The sequence below is a fragment of the Schistocerca gregaria genome, chromosome 6 (genome assembly GCF_023897955.1).
Source record: "Schistocerca gregaria isolate iqSchGreg1 chromosome 6, iqSchGreg1.2, whole genome shotgun sequence".
In the NCBI taxonomy this organism is placed as follows: domain Eukaryota; kingdom Metazoa; phylum Arthropoda; class Insecta; order Orthoptera; family Acrididae; genus Schistocerca; species Schistocerca gregaria.
In genome coordinates, this window is record NC_064925.1 from 50,257,622 (window position 1) to 50,276,026 (window position 18,405).

At 42.1% G+C, this 18,405-nt stretch overlaps 1 protein-coding gene across 2 annotated transcripts in view; it reads left to right on the plus strand.

Annotated features, from left to right (window-relative positions):
• Positions 1 to 12,554: 12,554 nt before the first annotated feature.
• LOC126278446 (uncharacterized) overlaps positions 12,555 to 18,405 on the plus strand; it is a 46,154-nt gene continuing 40,303 nt past the window's right edge. Inside the window, exon 1 of one of the 2 annotated variants that reach the window (XM_049978563.1) lies at positions 12,555 to 12,789. In XM_049978563.1, coding sequence (XP_049834520.1) covers positions 12,787 to 12,789 — 3 coding nt within the window. In that variant the 5' untranslated portion in view covers positions 12,555 to 12,786. The remainder of the gene's footprint in view (positions 12,790 to 18,405) is intronic. The other variant, XM_049978564.1, reaches the window with a different exon arrangement.

Here is an 18,405-nt window from a genome sequence, read left to right on the forward strand (position 1 = left end):
AAAATCAGTTGCAAAATTTGTACCAAACAGACAGACAGATCAAAGAACAATGTACCCTGCGCCACACAGTGGTCTCTAAAGCGAGTTAATATTGCAGTGCCATCCATTTCTGATAAATCTAAAAGACCAGCATTACTCTCTGCTAAAGAGATGGTGAACTCCAACTTTGATGTCGACAATCTGTGGGAACAACACTGGCAAGAACACTGCCCACCAAAATTCCAAAGTTTCATAACAGCTGAGAAACCGCCTGCCTTCAACCAGCCACAGAAAGTGTGAAAGTGTGGACAACTCTAAACCACATACGCACTGGCCACGGAAGATGGGCTGACGCCCTCTACAAGTGGGGAACGATGTCAAAACCAAATTGCAACTGCGAAGCTGGAAAACAAACAGTCCGACACATAGTGGAAGAATGCCCAGTTTGAGCCTACAAGGAAACCTTCAACGATTTCCTCGCTGCAACAGAGGAGAAAATTGATTATATTACATCTATTTATGTCAATCTGTAATTAACTTATGTATAAAATTTATAAGGATTGTGATGTATGCTATACGATAAATAAATAAATAAATAAATCCATTTCTCAACTGCGCTGAAAGTTTCAACTGCCAAATTTTTACCAAACAGAGAGACAAGAAACTGAGGTAATAAAAACGTGCTAGAAAGTGATTGTTCATTTATGTAAATGTACATAAATTTGAGGTGCAGCACCAACATCTGAAATCAAACAAAAATTGATTTTTTATGCCACAAGTACGAAAACTCGTATCTGAGTAAGTAAATTCATACATTTTGGAAACACAGGGTATATAAAAAGAATCATCTGGCCTGACACATCCATATATGTGAAACTAATAAACATATACAAAGAATTTTGTTTTTTGATGAACGGGAAACTGGTTTTTTTCCTTCTTCTCCACACCTTTTTTTTTTTTTTTTTTTTTTTTTTTTTTTTTTTTTTTTTTTATAGGTGTTCAATATACACCCCTTGAGATGCACAGCATATGTCAATGCGATATTCAACTTGTGTCACATTGTAGCGAGTATGTCTTGAGTTACAACTTCCACAGCTGCTGTTACGGATGTCCCAACTCATTCAATGTTATTGGTAATGGAGGCACATAAACAGAGCTTTTTATAAACTCGCACAAGAAACAGTCACATACAGTCAGGTCAGGTGGCCTTGGAGGCCAGTAATGTAGAACATACAGTCACCAGTGATCTTTATTTTACAATTACCACTGCCTACTTTAGCCCATATAAACAGATACTAGTCTGCACTGAGCTTCTTCCTGTAGACAAAGTAAACGGCTTGTTTGGCACCCATAAGGAACCTTAGCAAGGAGTCCTGTACTCTCTGCTATACTCCATGTCTTCCAACCCAAGATACGAGGCGTGTTTCTTAAGTAAGTACCGTTTGGAGATTAAAAAAAAGACGTGTTAAGACATCTCAATCATTTTATTTTTACATGAAAGCCTGTACCTTAATCTACTTATCTACATAATTTCTGTCAATATTGAGGCACTTGTCATAATGGTGTACCCGTTTTTGAATACCCTCCCCATAGAAGTCTGCCACCTGACTTGTTAACCACTGCATCACCACTGTTTTGACTTCGTCATCGTCTTGAAGACACTGCAATCCAGGTGTTTCTTCAAGTGCAGGAACAGATGGTAGTCACTGGGTGCAAGGTCAAGGCTGTATGGAGGATGATCTAGAGTTTCCCATCGAAAATATGTGATGAAATCTTTGGTCTAATTTGCCACATGCTGTGGGGCATTGTCTTGCAGAAAATGGATGCCCTTGCTGAACTTCTTTTGTTCTGAACGCAGAGTGTGCAATGTCTTACAGTAAGATGCTGCATTGATTGTCTCATTACGAGGCAGAAATTCCACAAGCAATACTCCTTTTCTGCCCCAAAAAAACTGTGCACATGATTTTCAGGGCAGAAATTGTTTGCTTAAACTTCACTTTTCTGGATGAATCAGAATGCCGCCATTCCATGGACTGTTTGTTGCTTTGATTTTGGTGTGACATAGGCCACCCATGTTTCGTCACCAGTAACAATTTAGATTAAGAAATCACCACCGTTGTTGTGTTACCGCTCAAGGACAGTGAATGCACTGTCTAAACGTTTGGTTTTGTGCACATCCGTCAACATTTTCGGCACCCAACGTGCGCACAATTTTCGGTAATTCATGTGCTCGGTCACAATGCCATACACAACACTACGAGAAACATTAGGAAAGGAGGAAATCGTAAAGTGTCTGTTTTTTCCTCACCTTATTGTCCACTTCCTGCACCAAACTTTCATTAACGTTCGAAGGACGCTCACTCCAGTGTTCATCATGCACATTTGTGCGGCCATCTTTAAATGCTCTCACCCACTTTCTTACCCTTCCATCAGTCATAATGTTTTCTCCGTAAACTACACAGATCTCACGATGTATATCGATCGCTTTTAGGCCTTTAGCACTAAGAAACCTTATAACAGCCCGTACTTCACAGTCGTCGGGATAATCGGAGGCATCTTAAACATGGAGTACACAATGTAAACAAGGAAGAATCAGACTGCAATGACGTCAGTGCGTAGACAACAGATGTAGCTACTCAGTGCGCATGTGCAGAACGCCGACTGCAGCGCTGCGGCCGCGGTGTGGCAAAACGGTACTTACTTAAAAAAACATGCCTCGTATTAGCATCTGGGAAACCTTCAAGGCCACCATAGTCTGCGTGGTTGCCCCACGCAACAGCCAAAGTAAACCATGTACTGTCTCCAAAACACGTGTTTCGCGGACTACGACTGCAGTTCGCTTGTGATGTTCAAGCCGTTTTTGGAGGCAGTACATGGCTTACTTTGGCAGTTGTGCGGGGCAGAGCGGCCGATCCGTCGTTCAGTAGTCTCTGATTTAGAAATTGCCGCCCGCACTTCCAGATGCCAGTGTGGCGGTGCTCCGTCCTGTCGGTAAATGAAGTCGTTCGAATCAGTCTCTCCAACTGTGGGAAATGAAACTTCTGAAGAATATCGAGATGTGTGCTTCCTTTAACAGTGTTGTCGGCACACAACACATGGACTGCACACGTTTGTGACATACTCTCGTGGACGGCCTGGCGATTTGTTTTTACGCAAACAACCCTTTTCTCGGTATGGTTCAAGCCATCGTGTTGTAGAAGGATCCACACCAAACCTAGTACGAAAGTCACTGTGAACAGTTATTGCTGACCCGTACAGCGCAAAACGTAGAACACAAAACGCTTTCTGTTGCCCTGACACCATTTTTACTAGAACTGGAGTGGGTGCACACTGCTGCTACTTAGCGGGAACCACGTAAAAGTCGAGACTTTGCTCTTTCTAACAGTACGTTGTTCACGCACGTATCTCAAATAAGATAATAGTTATGATTTTTTTAATCGGATGATTCTTTTTGATGCACCCAGTATTTTTAGAAATACATTTTTTGTTCACATGTGGTCGAAATAAAATACTTCGTCTCTAAAAGAAGTGGTCAACCCTAGTCATGGTTCACAAATAATCTAAAAGGCTGACAAGGCGTATAAATAAAGTCAGTCAAACCCGGAGACTAAGTGAAACCATTCATATAACGGCCGCGACCGACAGAGAGAATCGGTTGTTCCACCACCACTCTTCCCCGTCTACCAGCGGCCGAACGCCGTTCTGGAAGAGACGAGAAGGCGAAGTGTGAGAGAGACACGTAGTCAGCACGGATTTAAAAAATGTCGTTCTTTCGCAACACAACTAGCTCTTTATACTCATGAAGTGATGAGTGCTATCGACAGGGGATGTCGAATTGATTCCATATTTTTAGATTTCCAGAAGGCTTTCGACACTGTTACTCACAAGTGCCTTCTAACCAAACGGCGTGCCTACTGAATATCGCCTCCTGTCAGGAAGGTCACAGTTCGTAGTAATAGACGGAAAGTCATCGAGTAAAACAGAAGTAATATCTGGCGTTCCCCAAGGAAGTGTTATAGGCCCTATATCGTTCCTTATCTATATTAACGACATAGGAGACAATCTGAATAGCAGTCTTAGATTGTTTGCAGATGATGCTATCATTTAACGTCTTGTAAAGTCATCAGATGATCAAAACGACTTGCAAAATGATTTAGATAAGATATCTGTAAGGTGCGAAAAGTGGTAATTGACCCCGAATAAAGAAAAGTGTGAAGTTATTCACATGAGTACTAAAAGAAATCCGCTAAATTTCGATTTCGCGGTAAGTCACACAAATCTGAAGGCTGTAAATTCAACTAAATACTTAGGGATTACAATTACAAATAACCTGAATTGGAATGATCAGATAGATAACGTTGTGCGTAGAGCAAATCAAAGACTGCAATTCATGGAAGAACTCTTAGAAGGTTCAACAGGTTTACTAAAGAGACTGCTTATACCAGGCTTGTCCGCCCTATTCTGGAGCATTGCTCGATTTGTATTACCACTAAATAGGGAAGATAGTGTCACAGACATGATACCTGAATTGGAGTGGTAATCATTAAAACAAAAGCGTTTTTCGTTGCCACGGGATTTTCTCATGAAATTTCAATCACCTGTTTTCTCCTCCGATTGCGAAAACATTCTGTTGCCAACCACCTACATAGGGAGAAATGATCATCACGATAAAATAAGAGCAATCATGGCTCGTTTTTCTCGCGTGCCGTTCGATCCCACGTTCAGGATCTTGTTCAAAGACTTAATACTGCCATTTTTACTATTCGAACGGTATCTCAAGTGAGTGATCATTCGAGACGAGCATTAGTCTAATTTGCTTATTTTCATTCGCTTATGCCGTATGGTATTATATTCTGGGATAACTCTTCCCATTCTAAAAGGATATTTTTGGCTCAGAAACAGGCGGTTCGGGCAATAAGTGGTGTAAGGTTACGAACCTCTTGGCGACACCTGTTCACGAAACTGTGTATTTTGTCATTGGCCTCTCAATATATATATTCCTTATTGTCATTTCTTGTGAACAATATTAGCTTATTCCCAAGAATAAGCAGCTTTCATTCGGCAGAAATCGAACCTGCATTTGGATCGGACTTCCTTAACTCTTGCCCAGAAAGGTATGCAGTATACTGCTGCATCCATTTTCAATAAGCCACCGCATGAATTCAAAAAACTTAGCAGTAATCGAAGCGCTTTCAAATTTAAACTGAAGAGTTTCCTCATGGGTGACTCCTTCTATTCTGTCGAGGAGTCACTTAAAAAATTAAGCTGATCCTTGTTGTCTGCGTTTACTTAAACTTATGAACTGACTTTTGTCGAGTTCATAAACATTAATTTTTTTCTGTTATTACTTTTATGTTGTAATTTCATGTACTGACAAGTTCCATGACCTTGGAGATTTGCTCCTCAATTTGGACCTACGAAACTTGACGTGTAAATAAACAAATAAGATAGACAGAGCGTCTGCCATGTAAGCAGGAGATGCCGGGTTCGAGTCCTGGTCGGGGCACACATTTTCATCTGTCCCCGTTGACGTATGTCAACGCCTGTAAGCAGCTAAGGATTTTCATTTCACTGTAAATAAAATAAAAATGAAACACCCAGATCGACCTTCAGGTTGCCCGCCACCGCTACAGAAACCACCACCCTGAATATAACCCACTCACTGACTTATGTATCCTATCTAATCTTTGAAATATTACCCACAGAAAACCAAACCTTCCTAAAAACACACTGTCTATACGCCTCCGTACGAGTCCTGATCTGTCCTACCTTTTCTTCGTGCGATGTATGTATGTATGTAAGGAGGTAACAGAATCGTTCTGCAGTCAGCTTCAAATACCAGTTCTCTAAATATTCTCAATAGTGTTCCTTGAATTGAGTTCCTGAAACATCTCAGTAACATCTACGTGTTCCTCGAACCTGCTAGTAACAAATCTAGCAGCACGCCTCAGAACTGCTTCGATGTGACCCTTAAATCCGACTTGGTAGGGATCCCAAACACCCGAGCAGTACCCAAGAACAGGTTACACTAGAGTCATATATGCGGTCTCCTTTACTGATGAACCACCGTTTCCTAGAATTCTCCCAATGAACTGGAGTCGACCATTGGCCTTTTCTACTACAATCATCACATGCTCGATCAATGTCAGATCGCTCTGCGAAGTTGCGCCCAGATATTTAAACGACGTGACTGTGTCATGCAGTACAGTACTGATGCTGTATACGAACATTATGGGTTTGCTTTCCCTACTCATCCGTATAATTTGCATTTTTCTACATTTACAGCAAACTGTCATTCCTCACACTGACTAGAAATTTTGTCCAGATCGAATGTTAGCGACGCAGCATGGCAACCTGTCGGTGGTGGAAAGTCTACAACCCTGCCTGACTCCCGTCACAAGACATTTGGAAGGGAACTGAAGTTCAGAAAAAAGAAATAGGCAATGCAATGTAGCCGAATTAGGCCAGGCGGCGCTGAAGGAATTAGACTAGGTAATGAGACACCGAAAAGCATTAGCAGGGGAGGTCAATAAGTAATGCAGCACTTTTTTACTGAAAACATGTTGATTTTATTCAGGATCCGAATATGTTATATTATTCCGCACTCCTTTGGCTACAAAACCCTATTTTTCAACATAATCTCCGGTCAGTGTCACGGTCTTATGCTACGTTATTGGGAGGGCCTGCATAGCCGCACGGTACCAGTCCACTGACCGACGTCGGAGCCAACGCCTTGCTCCATCAGTAACCTCCCCATCATCCACTCACTGCTTGCCGGAGAGTGCACCCATCTTTGGGCCAAACAGCCGAAGTTGGAAGGTGCAACATTAGGGCTGGAGGGTGGATGAGAAAGAACAATTCAATGAAGTCTTATGAGCTCCTGTCGCGTGCCCACACTTATATGAGGCCCGGTTGTCATCATGAAGAAGAAGAAGTTCGTTTGGAGTTTTGTGGCGGTGAGCACACTGAAGTCGTTTTTTCAATTTCCTGAGGGTAGCACAGCTGTGTACGGTCGGTCGGGACGCGGGAGATGGGACAAGTTTGCGCGACCTTGCTGCGGTGATGGCAGACGCCTCGTCCGAGTGACCGTATCTTTGTGCATTGTCAGGTCTCCGTTGACATTCTGCATGCTTCGGATGCATTGTTTCGGATGAATCTAGGTTCTGTTTACAGCATCATAATGGGCGCATCCGTGTTTGGCGACATCGCGGTGAACGCACATTGGAAGCGTGTATTCGTCATCGCCGTACTGGCGTATCACCCGGCGTGATGGTATGGGGTGCCATTGGTTACACGTCTCGGTCACCTCTTGTTCGCATTGACGGCACTTTCAACAGTGGACGTTACATTTCAGATGTGTTAAGACCCATGGCTCTACCCTTCATTCGATCCCTGCGAAACCCTACATTTCAGCAGGATAATGCACTATCACATGTTGCAGGTCCTGTACGGGCCTTCCTGCATACAGAAAATGTTCGACCGCTGCCCTGACCAGTACATTCTCCAGATCTCTCACCAATGGAAAACGTCTGGTCAATGGTGGCCGAGCAAGTGGCTCGTCACAATACGCCAGCCACAACTCTTGATGAACAGTGGTATCGTGTTGAAGCTGCATGGGCAGCTGTACCTGTACACGCCATCCAAGCTCTGTTTGACTAGGCGTATCAAGGCCGTTATTACGGCCAGAGGTGGTTGCTCTGGGTACTGATTTCTCAGGATGTATGGGCCCAAATTGCGTGAAAATATAATCACATGTCAGTTCTAGTATAATATATTTGTCCAATGAACACCCGTTTATCATCTGCATTTCTTCTTGGTGTAGCAATTGTAATGGCCAGTAGTGTATTTCGATTAATATATGTTTAAGTCTTAGGAACTCTTTTCCGAAAGTATCTGTCTGTGGTGTAATCTTATACGCAAGTGGAACACAAATGTTAAAAATCAAATGACACATTTTACGGCAGGGCAAACAACTTGAACTGAATGCTGCACTACAGGGAAGGACGACATTATTTTCCAACAAAGTCATCAGATTTCTGTGAACAATGGTCGGGACGTTCTGACGGTCGCTCAGTTCCTCGACAACAGAAATCCGCTCCTTGGCTACGGGCCACTGTGTGAACGTCCTCGGCGTTGAAAAATCTGCGATAGCTGAGAATGAGTTTCTCTACTGCCTGGACTTTATCATCTTTAGTCGATGTCGATGGCCTTCTTTCCCTGTGAGCGTCACTGGCACCTTTGTGGCGTCGGTCATACTGTTGGAAGTGTATCACTAGAGCTGGACGCTACATTGCAGTTGGTCGTTATACCGTCAGAATTTCACAGTAAATGTGTGTGCAATTTAGACTTTTTACTCACAAGAATCGTACTTTCCGGCGTGCGTCAACTTTGGAGTACGTTTCCGGTTGCAGCTGTGACGCTGCTGTTATCCGTACCGCAGCAGAAGTATGAATGCAGTAACCCGGAACAAGTGCGCTCTTCGGACAATGCACAGTGGTCTCACAAGGGGACCACGCCTACTCGTCATTTTATGGTATTTATTTATCGGCCGGAAATGGAAACGACAAAAGTGGGAGCTCCAGATGGCCAAGCGTTTAGAAGAAACTGCACAGCATTTCTGGTGCTGGTGTGGGGAGGCAGCAGCCACTTACGTCACCGTAGGTTCCAGAACTCGATTGGCGCAGCGGGAAGAGCACGGAATGGCGACCCACCGGGCGTCACAAAAATGGTTCAAATGGCTCTGAGCACTATGGGACTTAACATCTGAGGTCATCAGTCCCCTAGAACTTAAAACTACTTAAACCTAACTAACCTAAGGACATCACACACATCCATGCCCGCGGCAGGATTCAAACCTGCGACCGTAGCAGTCGCACGGTTCCGGACTGCGCGCCTGGAACCGCGAGGCCACCGCGGCCGGCCCGGAGCGTCACAGGTCCAGTCCTTATGCAGAAATATTTTTTTACATTTTCTGCTTTTACGTTATTTACACCGCAAATAAACCGAAATAATGTTCAATACATCATACGCATTAATATTTACATAAAAGGCCATAAAAGAAAAGGCAAAAAAGAAGTTTGGAATTGGAATAAATTTCCAGGAAGGCATTTCTCGCGTCCGTCAGCCGTCGTAATTTAATTTATTATTTACTACAAAAATTGATTATTGGTAATGGTGATTGTTGCCGATTTACGTAGTGAGCCTTAATAAAAATATTTCATTCAATTTTGATATACAATTAAATGCTTTTGTGAAGTTCTGTTTTTTAACAATACTAATCTTCAGTGGAAATCATTTGTTACGTTAATGAACGTTAGACTCGCAGAATCTTAAAAATAAGCACGTAAGATGAACAATGGAATAAACTTTTCATATTAATTTCCTCGGCTAGTCATTTCACTTTAAAGCAAAAAATCTTTAGTTATTCATTACAGTTGTGGCCCACACACGCGCGAGAGTATTTTTTCTTGCCTCCGTTAACCATTGCCTCGTAGTCGGAGTCCTGGCTCTGGCTCTCTGCTGTTGTACTGAAAATAAGAACCTTAAAGCTACGTATTTCCTGCAACGTGGAGGCTGTGCGGCTGTGGAGAAAAATGTATATTATGTTGATAGCGGGCGAGTTTTCGCTTCCGCTAAGTTTTACAAGTTAATATCGCCACGTAATGGCGTTGTTGACTGCATCGGCCGCTGCGATTGTTGCACTGTAAATTACTCGAATGTAGGTTAATTCGAGGAAGCAGGACATGAAACCGGGATCACCTCTTACAAATTACAAGTGAACAATAATATTAAATCAATATATCATCTGCTTAATTAGCACAAATACGCTTACATTTGCCAGCACTCGCAAGAAGTCCGTCTACATGCAAACAAGACAAGAAAAGAAGTGAAGACGTCTAAAAAATTAACAAAAGAGCGTATCTCGTCGTCTCTTTAGATCATTTGGTTATATTTCTTTGGCCTCTAAACTTACACACAGGAATTATTATTATATGGATACACGAGAAATATGTATGTTCGCCAGAGTGGCTGGTATCCACTTATTATTCAGTTTTTAAATGTCTCTTCTTTATAAATACTGTTTTTGAAGTCTTTTCTTAATATTTCACTGGGGATGCTATACATTATAAGGCGTACACGAGAACTTCGTATATAAATTAATACTTTTATTATTGTATAGTCGATGTCATTCGTCGTAGAAATAGGAGAAGCAGTAACTTTCTCTTCATCTTGGACGCGTTATAAATGGCGTATTTTTACAAGTACATGGTTTATTTAAAGTTTCTGTAGCAAAACCAAATTGGTTTATATTCATAAAAGACTCGCTGTTGTGGCACGGTTTGGTGGCATAATGCACACGTAACGCATCGTTTAGCCAAATATAGGCGAGGAAAACTGCTGATGTGCAGTGGAGTGTACTCTGATGCAGTCTTCTCGGGATGTTATTTCCTTTTCTCTCTCGATGAGATAAGAGCAGTTTTGAAGAGAGTGATCAAATTCTTTACCTGACCATGCAAATAGTCATTGCAAACTTTCACTAGCGGAGAGCATCTGGGGGCATCTGTTTATGAATCTATCTTAATACTGAAAGATCTAGCCGTATAATTGTGGCTTTGTTTGCCTTTCCCTCGACTCAAACAACAGAAAAAATTTGTTCTGTTGCATTTACGGCTTCATCACATCACCTAAATTTTTTTTGTATACGGCTGTTGTAAGTTTCCAAGATTTTGACGAATTGATGATTTTTATGCATTTTTTCGTGTATTTGCCCACCTCATTTTGAACCTTCAGCCCAATAGAGCCAGTACTCTCTTGTAAGCAAGCGTACGACTTTTGGCTGTAATTTGGCACAAAAGGTTATGACTGTATACGAATGATTCACTTTTTTCATATTGCGGCTTATTCTCAGTGTGAGTAACATAAAAAAAAAAGTTTCCACATACGGACTCGGCCCCACGACCCTCGGATTTTAGTTCTGTAGTCCTCCCGCTGCACCAGCCTCTACATGTAAACTACGCTAACACACGTGTGTCGTGCCTCACCAAACCAGCGCCGAATCATAACTGCTATTTATCCTAAACGCCTGGCCATCTGCAAATCCCACTTGTGTCACTTTCATTTCGGGCAAAGATCGGCATATACCCTAAATTTGGACGAAATCGGTGATAACGAGTAGGCGACAACCCCTTGTTAGCGTTCGCGGACATGTGTTGCTTTCTGTTTGAAGAGAACAGAAGCTTATGAAATGTGGTGTTACGGAATAATGCCGAAAATTAGATGGATAGATAGGGATGATTAATAGAACTGTACTAAATCGAGTTGGGAAGAAAAATAGTTCGTAGCGCAACTTGACTTCAAGAAAGAAGCGGTTGATAGTACATGTACTGAAGCGTTAATAAGTAAACAATTTAATAAGGGAGGTAAAAAATGTCGTGCGACTAGAGGCTTCAGTCCGAAACCGCGAGACTGCTACGATCGCAGGTTCGAATCCTGTCTTGGGCATGGATGTGTGCGATGTCCTTAGGTTAGTTAGGTTTAAGTAGTTCTAAGTTCTAGGGGACTGATGACCTCAGATGTTAAGTCCCAAAGTGCTCAGAGCTTTTTTTTTTTTTTTTTTTTTTTTTTTTTACTACGGCCTCCCGTCGGTTATACCTTTCGATTTGACGCCACTCCGGCGACTTGGGCACGATGGGAATGAAATGATGATGATTACGACGACATGACTCCCAGTCCCTGAGCGTATAAAATCTCCCACCCAGCCGGGAATTGAACCCGGGCCCTTAGGATTGACATTCTGTCGCACACTCTTTCTTTCTCTCTCTCTTTTTTGTTATGGTGATTTCATTTTTCTCGTTAATGGTCGTTGTATTTGTTTGGGGCTGACGTCCCATGACGCTTAAAGAAGTTCGTAGTTGGTCCATTAACTCTTTTTTTTTTTTTTTATTTACTACAGAGGGCAGCTAACCCTCTTTTTTTTTAAATCTCATTTTGTTCGTTATTGTTCGTTTCAATTGTTCGTGGCGGGCGTCACCTGACGCCCATTGAAGTTCGTTATTGATCCATTCACTCAGTTTTTTTATTACAGAGGGCAGGTAACCCTCTGACCGAACACGCTGAGCTACCGTGCCGGCGTCAGCCCTCTGACCGAACACGCTGAGCAACCGTGCCGGCTTGAAATGATGAGGCCAACACAAAGACGCAGTCCCCAGGCCGAGAAAATCCCCAACCCGACCGGGACTCGAACCCAGAACCCCGTGATCCAGAGGCAGCAACGCTATCCACTAGAGCGCGAGCTGCGGACAACTGAGCACTCAGCTACCGGGGGCGGACAGAAATGGAGGTAAATGTGTGATGTAGCAGTTGTAGATGGAGATGAAGGATCGAACACAGCACACAAGTTAAAATGGAGGTAGGTCGCAGTAGTAAGACAGAGATGAATAGGCTTGCACAGGACAGGGTAATGTCGTGAGCTGCACCTGAGCAGTGTTCGGACAGCAGACCGTAACAACAAAACCGACCAAAACGCCATCAAGGCTCCACATAATCGAAACACGAACTGGTACAAGCACCCTGGTAATGTGCAGATGCCATCTGCGCACACCCGCACAAACTGCTCGGTCACGCATGCTTGTCAAGTTTGCAGTTCCGTGTGTGGCCGTGTGGCGGTGCGGTCGCAGACGGTGGAGTGCTGTCTTTTTGGTTCAGTGACGGTCCGGCAGGGGTCACTCTACTGCCCTGGCCCCGCCTCAGTCAGTCCGTGGTGTGGTGCAGTGTGGCCCCAGCGATCGACATTCCGCCTGCCCCGCCATGGTACGGTATTGTAGCCCAGACAGGTGTTTGCTTCGTTGTGTGTTCATCTCTAAGCGTGGTGTCTACACTCCTAAGTTATGTGATGAAGGAAAGTAAATGTATTTAGTCCACCCTTGCGCTTTTGCTGAAATTTGATTCACAATACTGGACACGTCACAAATTTTGCGCCCCTTTCAACTGCCTAAGTAACAATTGGAAGATTTCATGTAGGATCACTGTGCTCGGGATTGCACAGTGACATTGATAATTCAGTGTCACAATCAATTTCATAGTTCAGACGTCTCTCGCCAGGCTGCTTGCTCTTGTCATTTTACTTTCAATCATAAACTTTGGCACATATTGTGAGACTGACCCTTTTTATTCGTTATGGTGGGTCGTTCCTTTTGTAAGCAGGATTATGGAACAGCCAACTTTATTACCGTTCAATGTATTTGTCATATGTGCTACGCAACTGCATATAATGTGAATTTGATGCAATTTTTGGTTATGCCACAGGCCATTTTCCTTTAATTCCTGCATCTTTGGAAATTTGGATTTATGTCTCCATGATTTCAGCAGCATAAAGTCCCAATTTTGTTGGCCTAGAGTACGAATGCATGTCATTGCATGACTGTCGCTAATGTTTTACAGTGCATTTTAAATATTTCTGACAATACTAAAGTCATAGAGTATATTTGTTTTTTAAAGAGGGGGGGGGGGGGGGAGATGACATTACCGGCCTCAACGAACTACATTTTCAAATGTAGAACATCAGTTGGAGAGTATCAGTTGGAGTGACCATACATCTGACAATCACGAGAAATGATCCGATGCAATGGTGGCACAAGTCAGCGTTGCCTCGTATCATTTTCTCGTAATTCAGATGTATGGTTGTCATTCCCAGCATATATTCTCCAACTGATGTCCTACATTTGAAAATTACGTAGTTCGTTGAAACCGGTAAGGTAACCATTTTCGTGAAAAATAAAATTTTGTGTACTGTCACAGTGGTTTCACTATTGTAGTGTCAGATATTTAAAGCCTCGGCTGTCTGGTGATTATACCCGTCCGACGTTCCAACAAGGAAAGCTTGTCGGTCGGTAGGTGCGAGTGTGGGGGCTTTATAGTTGCAGGATTTTTGTCACGTGACTGTTTTGTCAGTCATGCACTGCAACTGGAAATTGTCAGCGCTATAAATTTTTCTCATCGTGAATCTGAAGTGAACTGAAAGTAAATTTCAGCATTTGTGGTAAAGGAACGAGAACGTACATTAGTTTGGGGACTGACCTCGCAAGTGTGTGCAACAACGTGGGTCAACGTGATTTACACAAGGGAGAATGTGCAACAGTCTAGGTGACAAGAATAGAATAAAAATTCGCACGCCGTGTGAACAGCCCTTTGCGTCAAAAGTCTGTGACTGCGTTCGTGAAATGAAATGTTGTACGCATAGGACACCGCAGTTTCTTTTAAGTTTGCGCTTCGCCTGCGTGTTGACGGCTGGGCAGCTCTTCATGTGTACAGTTCGCTGTAAAACACGTTCTCTTCATTAGTAACATGGATATATTTGAGGGATTCCAGCAAGCTGATGCAAGTTCTCATAGTAATACTGCTGTTGAAAATGGATTTCGGCCACAAATATATTCACTGTGATTTATTTATGGAACAGCCTCTGGTGTCTGAAAGTGCTTATAATTAAACATTTCAGTGCACTGCAGCGTTCTGTGCTGTAATCTTTTTGAGGCACTTCCTGCCGTCAATTTTTAGTGTCTACCTGATGCGAAAAATCAAGTGGCGAAGCACCATCCCGCGAGGGCGATACATCTGCTTAAAGATGGGCTTGGGCTGTTCGTACAGTGGGAACGTCGGCTTTACATGTGGAAACACATTGCCACAACAGTCGAGCGTTGGCTTCGTGTTTAGTTAAGCATTTTCCGCGCTAGATCATAATCGTGTGGAACGAGTCACTTTACATTCATATCACATTTTGTACATGTGGTTTTGTATATGTATACATACATTTTATAAAAGATATACAGCTGTGGCAATTCCCACCATATGCACATAACTGTAAAAAGTTATTCTACGGAATAGTTGTCAAGGAGAAACCTTCCAAAATTTACTTTCATGACATTTTACATCATTGGGTGAATGATCAGTTTTGTTAAAACATAGGGCGTCCCTCTTTCTGCTTAAGGCAACCATGATGTGGAGTAGCGAATGTAATTATCACTGTACCTTTTGACTGTAGTGGATTATTTACGAGAAAGTTAATGAGGGAATAAACACGCTGTGAAGCAGCAGTCGGCATGCCGAACTCCTTAAACACAAGTCTAAAAGATGAATCGGGGAGAGCACTAAATTTTCTTTCTGCGTGTTTTTACGCTATGAAGATTTTTTCATGATGTCATCCATAGAATATTCCATATGACACTACTGAACAACATGCAAAATAAGTCGACGTATTGATTTCTCTCCCAGAGATTTTCAATGATTCTAAATGCAAATGTGACTGAACAACAGTTTCGAAGTTTCCACCTGTTTATTATTGCCTCGCATGTTACCATGGTGTAGTAGCCCTAGATGTGCATAACTGAATATTGTCTTTTTAAAACTGGGTGAGACCATTCTTATAAAGCCAATGTTTCTAAGAACTTTGATTAAAATTCCTTATGTTTGTATGCCTGAAGTGATTAGTTCGTGTCTTCTGCAAAGAGAGCTCATTCTGCCTCTTGTATACTAGGCAGAAGACCGTTTACATACTATGAGGAACAAAAGTGGACCTAAGATTAAGCCATGGGAGCCCCATACTTGGTTTCCCTCCACTCAGAATTCTCTGTGCTATATTGATTGCATTACTAAGTACAACTTTCTGCATTCTTTGGGTTAGATATGACGTCCGTTGGTTATCTGTACCGTCAGTTCCGCCAAAACTTCAATTTATGTGGAATGATACTAACAGGTGCTGCTTTCATTTCATGCTTGTAAAATCTGGTGAGTGAACATGTAAATGGGATTTTCAGTAGAGCAGCACTTCTGAAACACAAACGGCGATTTGATGAGGGTATTGCCGTTGCTAAGGTGAGAAACTGTCATAGACTATATCACCTTGCCAAAATTTTGCAATATGTCGGCAGTGTAACAGGCCTGTAGTTGCTGACATCATACTGTTCTTAAATGGGATTTAACAACGGCATTTTGTCTGTGGGGAAAATGCCTTTACTTAATGCTGATTACATAACGCTGATTACATATTTTGGATAACAGTGGGCATATTATATGGGAATATCTTTAGCATTCTAATAGAAACAATCAAAACCAGATCTTTTATTTTTGAGAAAATCTATAGTTTTCTTCATTACAGAAGGAAAAGTTCATGATGCAGTCATTAGATTGAATCTATGAATTTTTCAACATATCGCTGTTATTTTTCTCTTGGACAGTTTGTTCCTATGCTAGGTACGGTATTTAGTAAACTATTAAATACGTTTACTACTTGCGACTCTAGCCATTTCATGCAATTCAATAGTAATCTCTTGTTCTGTTGCTGGCTGTACTGTTTAGTTTCACTACTTTCCATAAAGCTCTGTCGTCTGAATTAGATATGACATGGTGCATAGTATGCGGCGACTCCAGTCTCACCGCTACTGCTCGATAAACAGTGGTCGTAGGTTGCGTTCCAAAAATGAACAGCATAGACAGAACTGATGACACTTTCTGCAGGACCTGACCATTTCGCAGGACAATGCTCAAGCACTTACAGTGCAAGCTGTTAGATTCGTTTGACTGATGGGGCTGCTAAGTGCTATACCACCTACTACACTCCCCTGACTTAAGACCTCGTGAGTGCAACTCAGATTTCTAAAATGAAGTACTTCACGGCATTCGCTTCAGAACTGCTACAAATTAGTCGGGCAATAGACCGCGCCGCTCTGTCAACACAACTGGCACTGCTAAGAGTATCCTACGACTTCCACGTCACTGGTAACAGGTTATACACAGTGCTGGTGACTACTTTGATGGTCAGTAAAACTTTGAAACCGTATCTATTTTGTACTAGCTGTAAATAAAGTTTCCATTATCGAAGTTCCAACCTTCGTATTATAGACCCTCTATTTCTAGTCTATATACATGATTTAGGAGAGCAGCCATCTTAGGACGTTTGCAGATGATGCTCTCATTTATCATCCAGTAAAGATCTAAGTCAAAATAAATTGTAAATTTACACGAGGCACTCACATGGTGCCAAAAGTGGCAGTTGACCCTAAATAAAGTGAGGTCATGCATATGAGTACTAAAAGAAATCCATTAAATTTCGGTTACACAGTAAAAAGCACAAATCAAAAGGCTGTCAATTCAGCTCAATACCTGGGATTACAATTAGGGCCATCATAAACTGAAATCACATAGATAATGTTGTGAGGGACTGAAACCAAAGAGCACTTTATTGGCAGAACACCTAGGTGCAACACACCCGCTAAAGACTGCCTATACTACGCTTCCCCGTCTTCTGCTAAACTACTGCTGTGCGGTGTGGGATCCTCACCAGACAGGATTGTCAGATGATATCGAGAAAGTTCAGACATGCAGCTCGTTCTGTACTATTACGAAACAGCAGAGTGACGGACGTGATTCGCCAGTTAGGATGGCAGTCATAAAAACAGTCAGTTTTTCGTTAAGAGATATTTTCACGAAATATCAATCACAGACTTCCTCCTACGATTGCGAAAATATTGTTGACGCCTACCTACGCAGGAACAATTTATCATCGGAATAAAATGCGAGTTCACACGGAAAGTTTCAAGTGTTCGTTTTTTTCTGTGCGCTTGTGTAACGGTGGGGAAATAGTGTAAAGTGGTTCGATGACCCCTTCCCCCTCCTCTAGGCAGTTAAGTATGAATTGCTTAATAGTTACGTACATATGGACAAAAGTACTTTCTCTGACAGTTGTTCTGGTAGATGATAGATGGCTGTCATGAAAGGCAAAGTGTAAAACAGATTGAAGAACCAGTAAAGCTAGGTGAACACACGCGTACATAGTCTTAATTTATGTAAAGCCTTTTTGTAAGTCACATATGGGTAACTAAAATTTCAACTTCACTCTGTTGGAACTGTTTTTGCACATTATACAAGAAACAATTATAAACTGAAATTTTTTGGTCTAGTTTCCAGAACAAACTATAGAGAAGTAAGAGGTAAATTATTCCAGATACTTCTGCTCTGATATGTAATCACAAAACTGCTTGAAATGCAATCCTACAAGTACAGCAGTGACGTACAGAAAGTTCTAAACATGTTAATAGTGCATAACTAATCTCAAAACACATTATCAAATACTGATGGTGTGCGAGACAGTTTCTCGTTCTTCAGACAGAGGGCGACCATAAAACGAATACATGTTAGCTGAAGTTCAATTTTGGGAGTGGGCAAAAAGTTGTTTGGCTCACAAGCTATTCGTTGACGGACTTCCTATTATACGATGATACGTGGCTGCTACTTCCTCGTAACTAGTGACGAAATTTCCATTCAGAGTTTGGAACAGAATTGACCTAATGAGGAATACCAAAGGCGAAAGTCGCATCCACGCAGTGTCAGCTACGTCTGGTATATTCACTTATGCACCCCTATATATTACTAAAC